Raw genomic sequence first — 17,270 nt, forward strand, 5'->3', positions numbered from 1 at the left:
CATGTTTAATTTGCTGTCTCATGGCTTTGACTGGTCTCAGCTAGTTTTTTTTTCTCTCAAGGGTAATGGTTTTCAGCCAGATTTCCTATTAGTTTTGGTTGGTTCCTCATTTCTTAGCCCTGTAGGACATGACTTCAATATTTTTTACTTTTTGTTAGTAATTTCTTGAATATAAACTTGATGAGAGCAGGGGACATCTACCTTGCTTACGTTACTCTAGTGCTCAAATGAGAACCTCAGTGTTGATGAACAAAATGTCAGTTCATTGAACCAACACATGATATATTTGTTACCAGTTTTATACCACATGAGAATAATCTCTCATTTTTGAAATTTAAAGCTTCTCTTTCATTTTTGTACAATATTTTAGTATTCTGAAAATTTCTCCCAAGCCATTAAAAGCAAACCTAATACTGCTGCTGTCCATCCGTCTGCTTAGTAGGTCTCCTTCAAACTGCCCTCAACTCATCTTCTTAGCTTTAAATTCCTAGCGTAATGCATTATAGTTGTATTCTTAGCTACGGTTTCCAAGAAATGTTACTCAAAGAACAAAGTTATACTGCAAAACTTCATTTGGAAAAATACTGGAGTGACCTTTTTCTGTAATTACTATAGTGCTATTGTAATTAAGTTAGCACATATTAAAAGACCCTTTCTCTTAGTTGGCTTATCTTTTTTTATATAATCACAAGATGAGAGCTGCCACCTGTCCCACCTTTCACATGTGGTCTTTGATGAACTGTTCACTGAAAATATATAAATAAAGGTGTCATGAGGAGGCGGCAAGATGGCGGAATAGGCAGGAAGCACACTATTAGGCTGGAGAGAGAGACAGGTTAATATAAGTGGAGATACTGCAGGGTCAAGGAAGAGTAGGGGATAAAACAGCATAGGAAACTCTTCCGGAACTAGAGATTCACAGTGTACCTGCGTGGAGAGCGTGGGAGCCCAAGATCGGGACACCAGCAGCAGACTCAACGCACCAGCGCTGGAACGCGAGGTGAGCCGAACCACAATAACCCGAGACACCAGCGGGCAAGCGGAAAGAGGAGGCTAGAGGGAACGAGGCTTGAAACTTCGTGGGGAAAAGTTCACCAGGCTAACTTGAAGAGAGAGAGGAAAAAAATAAAAAAAAGCGACCGATACGGACACAAGTTTCTCTCTCTCCGCTCACCTCTCAAAGGCGAGCAAGACAGAGCAGGCGCCATTTTGGACATACGTCATAAGCAGGGCGACCTCAGGTCTGCGCCAGCCCTGAGCCTAGCAGAAAAACCTGACTCTGGGGGGAGGGGTGAAATAACAGGAGATTAGCATCTAACTTGGCAACCCAGTGGGAGATTGCGGGAGAATTGGTGCCCACACTGAGGGCAGCAGAGATTCCCTGTGTGGTCCGTGGGAAAGAGCTTCCGATCTCTGGCTCCTGTGGGTATATCATTTGCCTGCTAACTACCTCCAATTACATTCAGCTGTGCGGAATTACTTCCCTTTTGAATCGAAAAAGAGAGAGATTTACCACACCTAACCTGGGAGTCTCATCTTTGACGCACCCTCAGCCCTGAGGAACCAAACACAGCTCTCAGTCCACACTCATCCCAAGCCTCTAAGGCACCACTGAAAGTAGACAGTCCACTTAATATAGAGCCATAGTGTAACAAGAAAAAACACCACAATGAAGAAACCAAATATCTCCAACATGCCAAACAACAAACGCAAAAACCGAGCTAACAAGAACAAGGAAGACACTATGACACCCCCAAATGAAAAAGACACCCCAATTCAAGATTATGAAGATGGGGAGATTGAAGAAATGCAAGAATCAGATCTCAAAAAATTGATAATAACATTAAGAAGTTCTCAAAAACAAATTCTTGAACTACAGAAATCCTTCATGGACAAGATAGAAAATCTCTCTCGTGAAAATGAAATATTAAGGAGGAATCAAAATGAATTGAAACAACTAGTGGAACAAGAAATGGTGATAGTGATGAGAAATCATAATGAAATGAAGAATTCAATAGATCAAATGACAAACACATTAGAGAGTCTTAAAAACAGAATGGACGAAGCAGAAGAGAGAATATCAGACTTAGAAGACAGAGAACAGGAAAGGAAACAATCAAATCAAAGAAAAGAAGAAGAAATCAGAAACCTAAAAAATACTGTCAGGAATCTACAGGATACTCTTAAAAAACCCAACATTCGGGTTCTAGGAGTACCTGAAGGCATGGAGAGAGAGAAAGGATTAGAAGGCCTTTTTAGTGAGATACTAGCAGAAAATTTCCCAGGTTTGGAGAAAGACAGAGACATCCTAATACAGGAAGCTCATAGAACCCCTAATAAACATGACCAAAAGAGATCCTCACCACGACACGTCGTAATCAAACTCACCACAGTGAAACACAAAGAAAAGATCCTAAAATGTGCAAGAGAGAAACGCCAGATTACTCTCAGAGGATCTCCAATCAGACTCACAGCTGACTTCTCTTCAGAAACCCTGCAAGCTAGGAGAGAATGGCGAGACATAGCCCAGGTGCTAAGAGAGAAAAACTGCCAGCCCAGAATATTATATCCTGCAAAGCTCTCATTTATGAATGAAGGTGAAATAAAGACCTTTCACAGCAAACAGAAATTGCAAGAATTTGTCGCCACTCGTCCAGCCCTGCAAAAGATGCTTAAAGATGTGTTACATACAGAAACACAGAAACACGGTCACCAATATGAAAGAAGGTAAAGGTAGGAAACCTCACACCAAAAGATCACAGGAATCTCAAACCATATATTAGAAAGTATCTTTGGCTAATGGCAGGGCAAAGTTACTCCTTCTCAATAGTCACATTGAATGTTAATGGCTTGAACTGTCCAGTTAAAAGACACCGATTGGCTGATTGGGTTAAGGAACAAAACCCATCCTTTTGCTGCTTACAAGAAACCCATCTATCCAACAATGATCCATACAAGCTGAGAGTGAAAGGCTGGAAAAAGATATACCACGCCAACAGAAATGAAAAGAGAGCGGGCGTAGCCATCTTAATATCGGACAACATAAACTTCACCACAAAAACTGTTAGGAGAGACAAAGAGGGGCACTATTTAATGATTAAGGGATCCATTCAACAGGAAGATATAACGATTATCAACGTATATGCACCTAATTACAGGGCACCAGCTTATTTAAAAGACTTGTTAAGGGACTTAAAGGGAGACTTAGACCCCAATACAATAGTACTGGGGGACTTCAATACTCCACTCTCAGAGATAGACAGATCATCAGGACAGAAGATCAACAAGGAGACAGTAGATTTAAATGACACTATAGCCCAAATGGATCTAACAGACATCTACAGAACATTTCATCCTACATCTAAGGACTTTACATTCTTCTCAGCAGTACATGGAACCCTCTCTAGGATTGACCACATACTAGGCCATAAAGCAAGTCTCAGCAAATTCAAAAGAATTAGAATCATACCATGCAGCTTCTCAGACCACAAAGGAATGAAATTGGAAATTGGCAACTCAGGAATCCCTAGAGCACGTGCAAACACATGGAGATTGAACAACATGCTCCTGAATGAACAATGGGTTATAGAAGAAATTAAAAGAGAAATCAAAAATTTTCTGGAAGTAAATGAGGATAACAGCACAACATACCAAAACCTATGGGATACAACAAAAGCAGTGTTAAGAGGAAAGTTTATAGCAATAGGTGCCTACATCAAGAAATTGGAAAGGCACCAAATAGATGAGCTTTCAAGTCATCTCAAAGATCTAGAAAACCTGCAGCAAACCAAACCCAAACCCAGTAGGAGAAGAGAAATAATTAAAATCAGAGAAGAAATCAACAGGATTGAATCCAAAAAAACATTACAAAAAATCAGCCAAACAAGGAGCTGGTTTTTTGAAAAAATAAACAAAATTGACACCCCATTGGCCCAACTAACTAAAAAAAGAAGAGAAAAGACCCAAATCAATAGGATCAGAGATGAAATGGGAAACGTAACAACAGACGCCACAGAAATAAAAAGAATCATCAGAAATTACTACAAGGACTTGTATGCCAGCAAACAGGGAAATCTATCAGAAATGGACAGATTCTTGGACACATATAACCTCCCTAAATTGAGCCAGGAAGACATAGAAAATCTAAACAGACCAATAACTGACACAGAAATTGAAACAGTAATAAAGGCCCTCCCAACAAAGAAAAGCCCAGGGCCAGATGGATTCACTGCTGAGTTCTACCAGACATTTAGAGAAGAACTAACTCCAATTCTCCTCAAACTATTCAGAGCAATCGAAAAAGAGGGAATCCTCCCAAATTCTTTCTATGAAGCCACCATCACCTTAATTCCTAAGCCAGAAAGAGACGCAACATTGAAAGAGAATTACAGACCAATATCCCTGATGAACATAGATGCAAAAATCCTCAATAAAATTCTGGCCAATAGATTGCAACAATACATCAGAAAGATCATCCACCCAGACCAAGTGGGATTCATCCCCGGTATGCAGGGATGGTTCAACATTCGCAAAACAATCAACGTAATACACTACATTAACAGACTGCAGAAGAAAAACCATATGATTCTCTCAATAGACGCAGAGAAAGCATTTGATAAAATACAACACCCTTTCATGATGAAAACTCTAAGCAAACTGGGTATGAAAGGAACATTCCTTAACACAATCAAAGCAATATATGAAAAACCCACGGCCAACATCCTATTGAATGGGGAAAAGTTGGAAGCATTTCCACTGAAATCTGGTACTAGACAGGGATGCCCTCTCTCACCACTGCTATTCAATATAGTTCTGGAAGTTTTGGCCAGAGCTATTAGGCAAGAAAAAGAAATTAAAGGGATACAAATTGGGAAGGACGAACTCAAACTATCCCTCTTTGCAGATGATATGATTCTTTATTTAGGGGACCCAAAGAACTCTACTAAGAGACTGCTGGAACTCATCGAAGAGTTTGGCAAAGTAGCAGGATATAAAATCAATGCACAAAAATCAACAGCCTTTGTATACACAGGCAATGCCACGGCTGAGGAAGAACTTCTAAAATCAATCCCATTCACAATAGCTACAAAAACAATCAAATACCTTGGAATAAACTTAACCAAAGACGTTAAAGATCTCTACGATGAAAACTACAAAACCTTACAGAGAGAAATAGAAGAGGATACCAAAAAATGGAGAAATCTTCCATGCTCATGGATTGGAAGAATCAATATCATCAAAATGTCTATTCTCCCAAAAGCAATTTATACATTCAATGCAATACCCATCAAGATCCCGAAGACCTTCTTCTCAGATCTGGAAAAAATGATGCTGAAATTCATATGGAGACACAGAAGACCTCGAATAGCCAAAGCAATCTTGTACAACAAAAACAAAGCCGGAGGCATCACAATACCTGATTTTAGGACATACTACAGGGCAGTTGTTATCAAAACAGCATGGTACTGGTACAGAAACAGATGGATAGACCAATGGAACAGAATAGAAACACCAGAAATCAATCCAAACATCTACAGCCAACTTATATTTGACCAAAGATCCAAATCTAATCCCTGGAATAAGGACAGTCTATTCAATAAATGGTGCTGGGAAAATTGGATTTCCACGTGCAGAAGCTTGAAGCAAGACCCATACCTATCACCTTACACAAAAATTCACTCAACATGGATTAAAGACTTAAATCTACGACCCGAAACCATCAAATTATTAGAGAGCATTGGAGAAACCCTGCAAGATATAGGCACAGGCAAAGACTTCCTGGAAAATACTCCAACAGCACAGGCAGTCAAAACCAAAATTAACATTTGGGATTGCATCAAATTGAGAAGTTTCTGTACTTCAAAAGAAACAGTCAGGAAAGTGAAGAGGCAACCAACAGAATGGGAAAAAATATTCGCAAACTATACTACAGATAAAGGATTGATAACCAGAATCTACAAAGAAATCAAGAAAATCCACAACAACAAAACAAACAACCCACTTAAGAGATGGGCCAAGGACCTCAATAGACATTTTTCGAAAGAGGAAATCCAAATGGCCAACAGACACATGAAAAAATGTTCAAGATCACTAGCAATCAGAGAAATGCAAATCAAAACCACAATGAGGTTCCATCTCACCCCGGTGAGAATGGCTCACATTCAGAAATCTACCAACAACAGATGCTGGAGAGGATGTGGGGAAAAAGGGACACTAACCCACTGTTGGTGGGAATGCAAACTGGTTAAGCCACTATGGAAGTCTGTCTGGAGATTCCTCAGAAACCTGAACATAACCCTACCATACAACCCAGTCATCCCACTCCTTGGAATTTACCCAAAGGAAATTAATTTGGCAAATAAAAAAGCCATCTGCACATTAATGTTTATTGCAGCTCAATTCACAATAGCTAAGACCTGGAACCAACCCAAATGCCCATCAACAGTAGACTGGATAAAGAAATTATGGGACATGTACTCCATAGAATACTATACAGCAGTAAGAAACAACGAAACCCAGTCATTTGCAACAAGATGGAGCAATCTGGAAAACATCATGCTGAGTGAATTAAGCCAGTCCCAAAGAGAAAAATATCATTTGTTTTCCCTGATCGGTGACAACTGAGCGCCAAAGGGGAAACCTGTTAAGTGATTTGGACACTATAAGCAACAATGAACTGATCAGCTCCTGTCCTGACTTTAGATGTACAATGTAATACTTTATCCTTTTTAGTATTTGTTGTTGTTGTTGTGGTTCTAGTACTATTGGTTGAACTCAGTAATTAACACACAATTATTCTTAGGTTTTTAAATTTTAACTGAAAAGTGATCCCTGTTAAATCTAAGAGTGGAAAAAGAGAGGGAGGAGATGAAGAGCTATGGGTTATTTAACTATGTGCTTATTTTCAAAGACTTGAATGATCACCTTGTAACAATGATCAGATTTGGTCTATGTTATGTCATGATTTTAAGGAATCTTATTTCAACCAGATATTTTGGATTTTGATATTGGTCTATTATGCTATGTTATATGTGCGTACATATTGTATTTCCACATGGGGAAATTTTATTAAGAGTTTTATTTTAAATGGCTTTTAGATAAGATTGTCCATAAATTTAAGCTGCTAAAATCAATCAAAGATACATTTTAATTTGTATGACCTGAATCTGTGTATCATATGTTTTAAACTTGTTGGTAGAAAGAAACTAAAAACATTTTATATGGTTGTGCTTAAGTTTACTGGTTAAACAAACTACGCCATGTTAGATATTTAAGACGTGTTTTCAAATACATGATTCTTAAAATTTATAGAAGGCATTGGACCTTCCGGTAAATGTTTTATTAAGTTCTTATCTAAAGGTTGAAACGGTTTGCTAAGTATTCATGTAATATTGCTATTGTCAGCAAGTGATCTAGGACTTGCTCCCTCATCTCTCTATTATAAGCCCAACTTGTTCTTTCACTTCTCTATTCTCTTCAAGGTAGGGAACTAATTCTATTATGAAGGAATCTGTAGGATGCACAATTTAATCTTTAGACCTTATAAGAGATGGCTAACATTTTTCTGTAATAGCATAGCCAAAATATGAACTTAACTAATAATCTCATAGCTAGATTCACATTGCCATCAGCGAAGTATACAGTAAGTAGGAAAAACCTCCCTTTCAGACCAAAGGGAAAGAAAGTTTTAAAGTGAAAATATAATTTTCCTCATGGGCATTGTCTACCTTAGAAAAACTACTACAGAACATGCCTGTGACTATAGACTTGTAGTTCAGGCCACCGAAGATTAGAGATGGGACACGGGCACTCCCTTGACTTGCATCGTCTGGTCTGCTTTAACACAAACCAGGAGGAAAAGAAAGCTAGGCATCAGAAGCAATGGGTGGCAGGCCTATTAATGGCTGATCTGTACAGTGATCTGCCCTCAAGGAGACCCAACAGGCCAGTCCACTGCAGTGGCTTTCAATGTGGTAAGCCTGGGCTTCAGCAGAAGTCAGCTTGTGAAGAGCCCTGGCAGCTCTGCCAAGAGTTGGATCACTGGAAATGGACCTGCCCTGGAGTCGAAGGATGCCCAGGTCAGAGCCACAGATCTTATTGGCTCTAAGCTGAAAAGCCCTTCACTCAGCCCAACTTCCAAAGTGACCACTGCAGTTGAGGGGACAGCCAAGTAGGGTCAGCAACATTGCAGGCAGAACTGTAAATTTCTTGTTAGAGATGCCCCCTGCCTTTACCTGGCCAGCTCTCCTCCCAGGCCAGCCAAGTAATGAAAGTCAACAGAGTGCCTTCCCCTAGGAGGTTCACACCTCCCTTAGGATATACCCCATGTGAAGAGATAGATAGGTCTGGGCCTCTTAACTTACAAGGCCTAAAGCCCAGCAGATTATTATCAAGCCCCTTCTATCAGTTCTATTTGCCTCTCAACCAGAAAAATTACTTGTAGCTTAAACAGCACCTTTCTTAGCTCCTCTAATAATGACTCTGTCCTTTGTTCTAGACCCTGTCTAGTGCACTTGGGCCTCATTCCTTTGTAATCATAACCTCTACTCTACCACCAATGGCTCTACTCCCAACCTGTGTGTACTGATGGTCCTCTTCCCCACTTAATGCTGTATAATTGTTCAGACCTGGTTAAGGCCACTCTTAGGATCATTGGTTACTATCCTCAACCTGTCTTTTATGACCTTGTCTAAATATGATCAGAGTCGGGGAACTTGGAAGGCTTCCATAGCCTTGGCAACTCATGACGACAGCCTAGGGTGGTTACTGGCGCCATAAACTAGAGTGTCAATTTGTTGGGTCAACAACAGGAGCCACTGTGCGCTTGCTCCTGATGTGGGATCTCTGTCCTTAATGTACTGTACATTTTGATTTAATGCTATAACTAGTACTCAAACAGTATGTTTCACTTTGTGTTTCTATGTGGGTGCAAACTGTTGAAGTATTTATACTAAATTGATCTTCTGTATATAAATAGAATTGAAAATGAATCTTGATGTGAATGGAAGGGGAGAGGGGGCGGGAGAGGGGAGGGTTGCGGGTGGGAGGGAAATTATGGGAAGGGGAAGCCATTGTAATCCATAAGCTGTATACTGGAAATTTATATTCATTAAATAAAAGTTAAAAAAAATAAAAAAAAAAAAATACTACAGCAGTTCCTCTTCTGAATACAAAAAATACAAACATGAAAAATGAAGCAGAGTCAGCATTGTACATATTGCTACATCTTTAAATAACTTATGTTCTGAAGGCTTATCAAGGAAAAGAAGAAATCATCAACTCTTTTTAATTTTGACTTATAATAAATTACTATTTAAAGCAAAAAAAAAAAAAAAAAAAAAAAAAAAAGGTGTCAAATGAGAGTGTTCCAGGGAGAGGTCTAGGTATAGATCCTTTATAAGATTTCTTTTTATAATTTGTTTTTTTCAATTTTATTTATTTATTTGAATGTCAAAAGAACAGAGAGAGAGATGTCTTCAACAGCCAGGACTGGACCAGAATAAAGCTAGGAGCCCAGAATTCCATCCAGATCTCCCACATGAGTGGCAGGGACCTGAGTACTTGAGCCATCACCTGCTGTCTCCCAGAGTCTGAATTAGAAAGCTGGATAGGACATAGAGTAGTGATGATTCAAACCAAGCATTCAATATGGGATGCAGGCACCGTAATCACTAAGCCAAATGCCTGCCCTGAGATTTCTTATTCCTTAATGAAATCAGAGAACAGTCACACAGTTAAAATCATGGTAATTTGAACACTAATTTTACTAGGTAAGAAATGGGTAGGGAATGATTTATCCTTAGTACTAAGAAAATACTCTTTTATTTTGAGTTTGCTCATTGGAAAGGATGATGTTTTAGCCTTTAAAAAGGATCTGGTAATAATCAGAATAAATGCACAAGAATTCTACATTATAGTGTTATAATTCAAGCTTTGTTTCAAGGTCCATGATATCATTGAGATCTTGCCCTGAAATTGTCCACTAATACTCAGTGAAATTACTCTCTGCTAATATGATGAGTTTATAAAATGCATAAATGCACTGTGTATTCTGTCTGATCTTTTTTTTTTAATTTATTTTATTTATTTGAAAGGCAGAGTTGCAGAGTGGTAGAGACAGATAGCGAGGTCTTCCTCCCACTGGTTCACTCCCCAAAAGGCTGCAAAAACCAGGCCTGGGCCAGGCCAAAGCCAGGAGCCAGGAGCTTCTTCCAGGTCTCCCACATGGATGCAGAGGCCCAATCATTTGGGCTATCCTCCACTGTTTTCTCAGGTGAATTAACATGGAGCTGGATTGGAAGTGGAGCAGCTGGAACTCAAACAGGCTCCCATGTGGAATGCTGGCACTGCAGGCCAGGGCTTTAACCCACTATGCCACAGCACTGGCCCTCAGTCTAGTCTTTAAGATTGCCAAGTGAATTACTAGAATCTTCTAAAATGTGTAATAGAATAGGAGTAATCAGATAGCAAAAAATAAACTATGGAAGGTTCTTACAGAATCTTTGGAGGGAAGATTAAATTTGATATTAATTTCTTTAAATTTGGAATCTGGAAATATAATATACATTAATTAGTGAAATCTCATTACAGAACAATACTGATTTCTAAAAGTTAGTTTGGTGTGGACATTTGGCACAATAGTTAAGATGCTACTTAAGACTCTTGCATCCCGTGAAGTGCCTGGAATGAGTTCCAGCTCCACTCCCAATTCCAACAGCCTACTAATGCATATCATGGAAGGCAGCAAGTGATGACTCAATTAACCGGGTCCCGTGACACTCACATGGGAGATCCAGGTTGACTTCATGGATCATGGTTGCAGCCTGGTCCAGCTGTGGCTATTGTAGGCATTTGGTGAACTAGCAGATGGAATCTCTCTCTCTGTGTCTGCCCTTACTTTCTATCTCTCATTCAAATAAAATAAAAACTAATAAATAAACTTGAGAATTTTTTTAAAAAAAGAAATTAAATATTATATTGCCTTAATAGTGTTATAAACTAGAGAAGTGAAGCAAACTGATATCAAAAACTCTAATGAAAGTTTGATGGCAGTTGTGTACGTGTCTAAAGGTTGCATAATATGCACAATTTGAAGGACGAATAATTACCTAACTATAATGCTCCTGTTTAGTAGAGTTGGGGGAGGAGACATTTGTTAAATAAGAAAGAAGGTCCAATGAAAGTGTTGGAAACATCACTGCTTCCACTATAGCAACCTCTCCAACTTGATTGATATTGCCATTTGATGCTGGATTTCTATTGCCTGGCATGGGGCCTGCTGTATGGTGGTTGCCTGATGAATGAATAAATGAATGAATGAGAGACTTTTACCATATTTTAAAATTCTGTAAATTCAAACATATTAGAACATTCAAAATCTCATGGAAAATAGAAATGAAAGGTAATTTTATTTTGATGAAAAACAATTTTGAAAACCATGCATACAAGGTGTCTTCAGAAAGCTCATGGAAAATACATAATATGGAAAAACTATGCATAGGTTGTAAAATTTTTACATCAAAATAAACTCCTTTTAATTCCATTTCCATGTTTTTAAAAGTATCCTCATATGTCTGCTGTATTTATGATACCCTAATTTTCCTAATCAAGACTCTCAGCCTGAAGCTGAGAAGTATAACTGGAGGAATAATTAGATATTTGTACTTTTGTATTTTTAAAAACAGGTAATGTTTGGTTTGAGCATATATTTTTATAATTTTATAATTTTTTATAATTTTAGCTAGTTTCTGTTTCCATCATCTTCAGTACTTATGTTATTCTCAATCATGGTTTACTTAATTGGCATACAGATATCTTTTATACGATTATTTATTTATTTTGTTTTTATATAGAGAACAGATTTGATGCAGCTCATAGATACAATTCTAAGAATATAATGATACTTCCTTCTTCCCTCTCTCCTCCCTACCTCTCTCTCACTCTCTCTCTTTGAGATAACATATTTTTAATTTACATTAGGTTTTTTTCCTAATGGAGTAATCTTTTTCTCACATAAATTCTGTTTTATGCTTTCAAATAAGAGAAAGAATTGTTCACCTCTATAAACAAAGATTACTGTTGATCTAATATGGACAGATTGTGTTTAGCAGTAGTTGGAATGAATCACTTGAATAAACAGTTCTCCTACGCTGCCCGTGTGAGCATATGGCATACAATGTTGTGCATGGAACTTAACTGCCACTGAAGTCCAGGTTCTCTTGCTCCTCGCCTTGCTGGCAACCTCTGTATTCAGTCACTTTGACTATGCTTGTCAACTCCATGATTACATAGCAGTTTGTATAGTTGAGGAAGCATTTTTCCCTGAGCTGGTATATGATATAAAGCTGTTGCATGTTCATTTCCTTCATAAAATGGTGTATGAAAATGACTCGGAAATCATGATAAAACATTCTCTGCTGTATTTGTGGACTCAAAAGACTTCCATAGCCTAGGTGGCTCATGGCAAGAGCCTTGGGTGATCACTGACGTCATACATAAGAGTGTTAATTGTTAAATTAACAATAGGAGTCGCTGTGCACTAACTCTCCATGCAGGACCTCTGTCCTCAATGAGTCATATTGAGATTTAACTGTAAAACTAGTTCTCAAACAGTTTGTGTGTGTGTGTATTTATGCAAATTGTTGAAATCTGTACTTAGTATAGAGTTGGTCTTCTGTGTACAAAGTTAATTGAAAATGAATCTTAATGGAGAATGGGACTGGCAAGGGAAGAAGGACGAGGGGAAAAGGGGTGGGATAGTGGGTGGGAAGACAGGTATGGTAGGAAGAATACCTATATTCCTAAAGTTGTACTTATAAAATTTGTATTCCTTTAAAATAAATAAAAAAGTATCTCTTGTAAGGGTCTCTTGTCAAGTAAGTGTACATGCATGCTTTTGCTTGTATTTATGGGGGAAAGGATGTTAGTGTGAGGAAAGAGAGAATGATCCCAACAGGTTATAAATCAGTGAATACAGGAAATGTTATGCCCAGGAGCCTTTACAAATATAGCTCGATCCTAGAAATATTCTCCTTTGCAGTAGAGAAGATTTGAAGGTGGCAGAAGATAGTCTCTTTCTGAGGTTCATTTTCATTGTAGAATAAGAAAATTTTCCTCATAGAGTAACTTGTAAAGGTTAATGATATGATGTATGTGAAGTACTTAGCACTGACTCTGACCTTCATAAGATGCCCATATTCCATATTGCAGTACCAATTGAAGTCCTGACACTTCTACTTTAAATCCATCTTTTGGCTAATGCATCCTGAGAGGCAGCAGATGATATCCCAAGTGCTTGGGCCCCTGCCACCCATGTGGGAGATCTGAATGGAGATTTCAGGTTCCTGACTTCTCCCTGGCCCAGCTTGCTATTGTGGTCATCTGGGAAGAGAACGAACAGATGGAAGATCTCTCTCTGCCCCCTCTCTCTCCTCTATCTCTCACCCGCCTTTCTCTCCCTTCCCTGTCTCCCCATCCTCTCTTTCTTTCTCTCTCTCTCTCCTCGCTCCTCTCTCTCTCTTTCCTTTCTCTCTCTCCCTTTGAAATGAATATATAAAATTTTAAATATATATATATATTATATTTATCCAGTACCACAATTCATAAAATTCGAATGAAATCAGTGTGAATTGGTTCATTCTTTCCTAAACATATTCTTGTTACCATGTTATTAGGTTGAACCTTATAAAACTGCCAATATTTGATCACTTTTCTTTCAAAACAAGTTAAATTTCACACTGTCCAACCTAACAGATAGAACTTTATATTACTAAATTAAGGTATTGGCTGGTACATACTCATTACTCTTTGAAAGAACCTTATTCAAATAGAGAGCCTGTTTACCATCTCTTACTTCTTGAAAATGATCTGCTATAATTGTAGTAAGATCAGCCTGGGACTTGCCAAAGAAAGATGGGCAAATACATGAAATGGTGAAACAAAAATTAAGATGAAAATTGTTTTTATTACTTTCTTAGGGAGACTACAGCAAGGCTTCTAAATCCTTCCACCAAGCTTTTGACACAACTGTAAAGCTAATGAACATGTCTCTGATGGACGAGACCAAAGTTCATTACGGAATAGCAAAAGTGGATCAGATGATGCTCACAATAAGCAGCTACATAGAATCGGCAGATCTCACCAGCCTCGACTCTTTGCTGTCTTGGAAGGAGAGCAGAAGTGACATTGAACTTAATCTGGTTACTGGTAAGGCTTTGGCTTTTGAAGTCACTTTCATTTTCATTTCCCTCTTGATGTTAAGCCATTTTCATTGAAAAGGGTTTTTCAACTGCTAGTGATTTTGTTTTGAAAGTTATTTTAATTTTTTTGATTCATTTGCTACATGAAGATTGAGTATGCTTCCATGCCACAAGTATATTGTACCTTTGATTTTTTAAGGAAAGCATAAAATAATGGTGGTAACTTGATAAATCACATTACAATTTTTTCAGTTATCATAGTCAATAATATATATTGATCATTTGTGTAGAATGTGAAATAAGCTTGTGATTTTTTTCAAGGTTGCCCACCCCTTTATTTTTTAAACTTTATTTAAGGTATACAAGTTTTATTTATTTCAAATATACAGATTTAGGAACATAGTGATAGTTCCCACCCATGCTCCAACCCTTCTTCCCCCTTCCTCTCCTCTTCCTACTCTTAATTTTCACAAGGATCTATTTTCAGTTTATTTTATACTCATAAGGTGATTTTCTTAAATGATCACAGTTGTACCTTACTTACAAGAGAAGTGTTGATAGATGTTAATTTGTATTGTGCACATACTTGTCTGATAGCTAATTTTCCTATTCTTTTTTATTAAATTGGGTTTGAATATTAATTTAGAAAATATTGGATAGTGATTTCTTTTAATTCTGTTTTCCCCTATGTTATGAAGAATTCAAATCAAAATCGTCAATTACTGCCAACTGGAGGGAATGCCAGGGTCGGTTTTATGTGTCAACTTGGAGGGGCTCTTATGTTAGTCCATTTCCTGTTTATAAAATACCTGAAGCTTAGTGCTTTAAAAAGAAAGGCATTTAATTAGTTCACAGTTTTAGATATTCATGGCATGCCACTGGTACTGGTTCAACTCTGGTGGGGACCCCATGGTGAATGGCCTCACAACTGCAAGAGCTTATGCAAGAGGGAGACACCACACGGTGTTAGAAAGCTAGGGCATGAGAGGAGTTAGTCTTGCAACCTCCCACTTGGCCCAACCTGGTAAAGGACAGACTGCTTTCTAATATCTCCACAGTGAGGACCAAGCTTCCAACACATGCACCTTTGGGAGCAAAACCATAACAACTCTAATCCCATTAAGAACTTCAGAATAGGATATTTTTTTTTTCTTTTTTTTTTTTTTTTTTGACAGGCAGAGTGGACAGTGAGAGAGAGAGACAGAGAGAAAGGTCTTCCTTTTGCCGTTGGTTCACCCTCCAATGGCCGCCGCGGTAGCATAGGATAGGATATTTAAAAACAAAAAATAAAACAAAACAAACAAATAGTATTGCCAAAGGTAAACTTTGGGTTTACATAATTATTTGTTTGCACATCAAACTTTTTTAAATAAAGTATTTCAAATATGTTGAGATAGCTCAAGTAGAATCGAATCGTAAGATAAAGCTTTTGCAATTTGAAGAATATTCCCCTATTTGTTTTGAACTATTTTTTCTAAGTAGGTCATTTAGATGAAATAACAATTGGTTTGAGTATTTATTTCCTATACAATATGTAGTAAATAATTTATTTTCTATACAATACATAGTAAATAATAGTACATTAGGCACCAAGGAATCTCATTGACTCTTTGAGGTCAGCAGGATATTACTTAGCACTCTCGGTCCTCTAGTCATAAAATAAGTGAAAGTCTTATTCCAAAATCCTGCATAGTGATGTTTTGATGTGGTTCTTATTTCTGGTTTTGACAGAGTCTTCAAAAACAGCTTATTGAATTTTGGTATGCTCAAACACTCTGAAAATATATATAGGCAATTATTAAGTAATCACTTTTAGGCAGCACTTTGCTTATTTCAAAATGTAGTTTGTCATTATATATTTGGAAACATGTTCTATAGTTTAAAATTCTCTGTCCTTTAAGCTATCATGTTGTCTAACATAATGGTAGACAGAAAAGCAGATGGAATATAATCTATGTGAAATGCTAATATATAATATAATCTATGTGATAAAGATTTGGGAGAGGGTACATTGAACTACTCACATTTTCAGATTTATTTTGGGGCCATCTCTAACCATTATAACAGTAATTAGGAGAAAAATACTACTGGAAAAAACCTATCTTCTGATTAGATCCATATCTATTTGTTGCAATCTTGTTTTTTATTTTTAAAAGGTCTTTTGCTTTAGTTTATGAAATTATTTATTTATTCCCCAATTTTTATAGGGTCATGTTTTGGTCCAGAGAGTTAGAAGCAGGAAAAAAATGTGCATTTCAAAATATTATGCAGACATTAAAAGTTCAGCTATTTGGATGTTGGAAGGGGAAAATTATATTCTTCAGAGTGCTATAAAATATACCCCATTTCACTGAGATGAGAAATCTATGCATGGAAGAGCTGCATCATTGTAAAAGTGAGAAAATTTTCTTCAGACTCAAGTACAAATGAAGAGTTAATTCTCATTCATAATTTTCATACCCTTAAAGTTTTCAGGGGAAGTTACTCTATTTAGAAATAAAACCTGTTAAGACATTATCAAACATTCTTATTTACATAGACATATTTTTATTTCAAAACACACTAAAATCTGCTTTTAAATGCCTCAACAATCTATGTTAAAACACAACTCTCATTCCATCTTTGCTCTGTTTAAAAAAATCTTCCTTGGCTGCCCGTTGGCTAATTATTAAAAACAAACATCTCAACATTTTTGACCACCTGCCTCCTCCAACTCCTCAAATACCCACATACACAACATACCGTATTGCCACCTTACTTCTAGCTCCAGCCCCAGGCAGGCAGGTCTTGCCCATCTTGCCAAGTCCTTCTCAGATGCCAAAACCTCTCCCATCCCATCTTACTTCAATGTGGGCTCTTCTCTATGCTCTCAAGTTGAATTGCATTCATTTCTCCCTAAGTGATTTTCATGTGTCATATTCTGTATCCCCCATGGCCATTTCTATCATTGTCTTAACTGCCTGATCAAGGGTGTTAAGTCTTTTTAAAACAGGTTCTGATTCTTGGTATTCCTCACAAAAGAAGACACTGTGTTTGACATCTGTGAAGTTCCGAGTCAATATTTGTTGAATT

General features: G+C 37.6%; 1 protein-coding gene across 1 annotated transcript in view; it reads left to right on the plus strand.

The window, feature by feature from the left end:
• TTC29 (tetratricopeptide repeat domain 29) overlaps window positions 1-17,270 on the plus strand; it is a 264,832-nt gene that overhangs the window by 159,526 nt on the left and 88,036 nt on the right. Inside the window, exon 10 of the mRNA XM_062199063.1 lies at window positions 13,977-14,205. Coding sequence (XP_062055047.1) covers window positions 13,977-14,205 — 229 coding nt within the window. The remainder of the gene's footprint in view (window positions 1-13,976; window positions 14,206-17,270) is intronic.

The sequence above is a fragment of the Lepus europaeus genome, chromosome 8 (assembly GCF_033115175.1).
Source record: "Lepus europaeus isolate LE1 chromosome 8, mLepTim1.pri, whole genome shotgun sequence".
Taxonomy (NCBI): domain Eukaryota; kingdom Metazoa; phylum Chordata; class Mammalia; order Lagomorpha; family Leporidae; genus Lepus; species Lepus europaeus.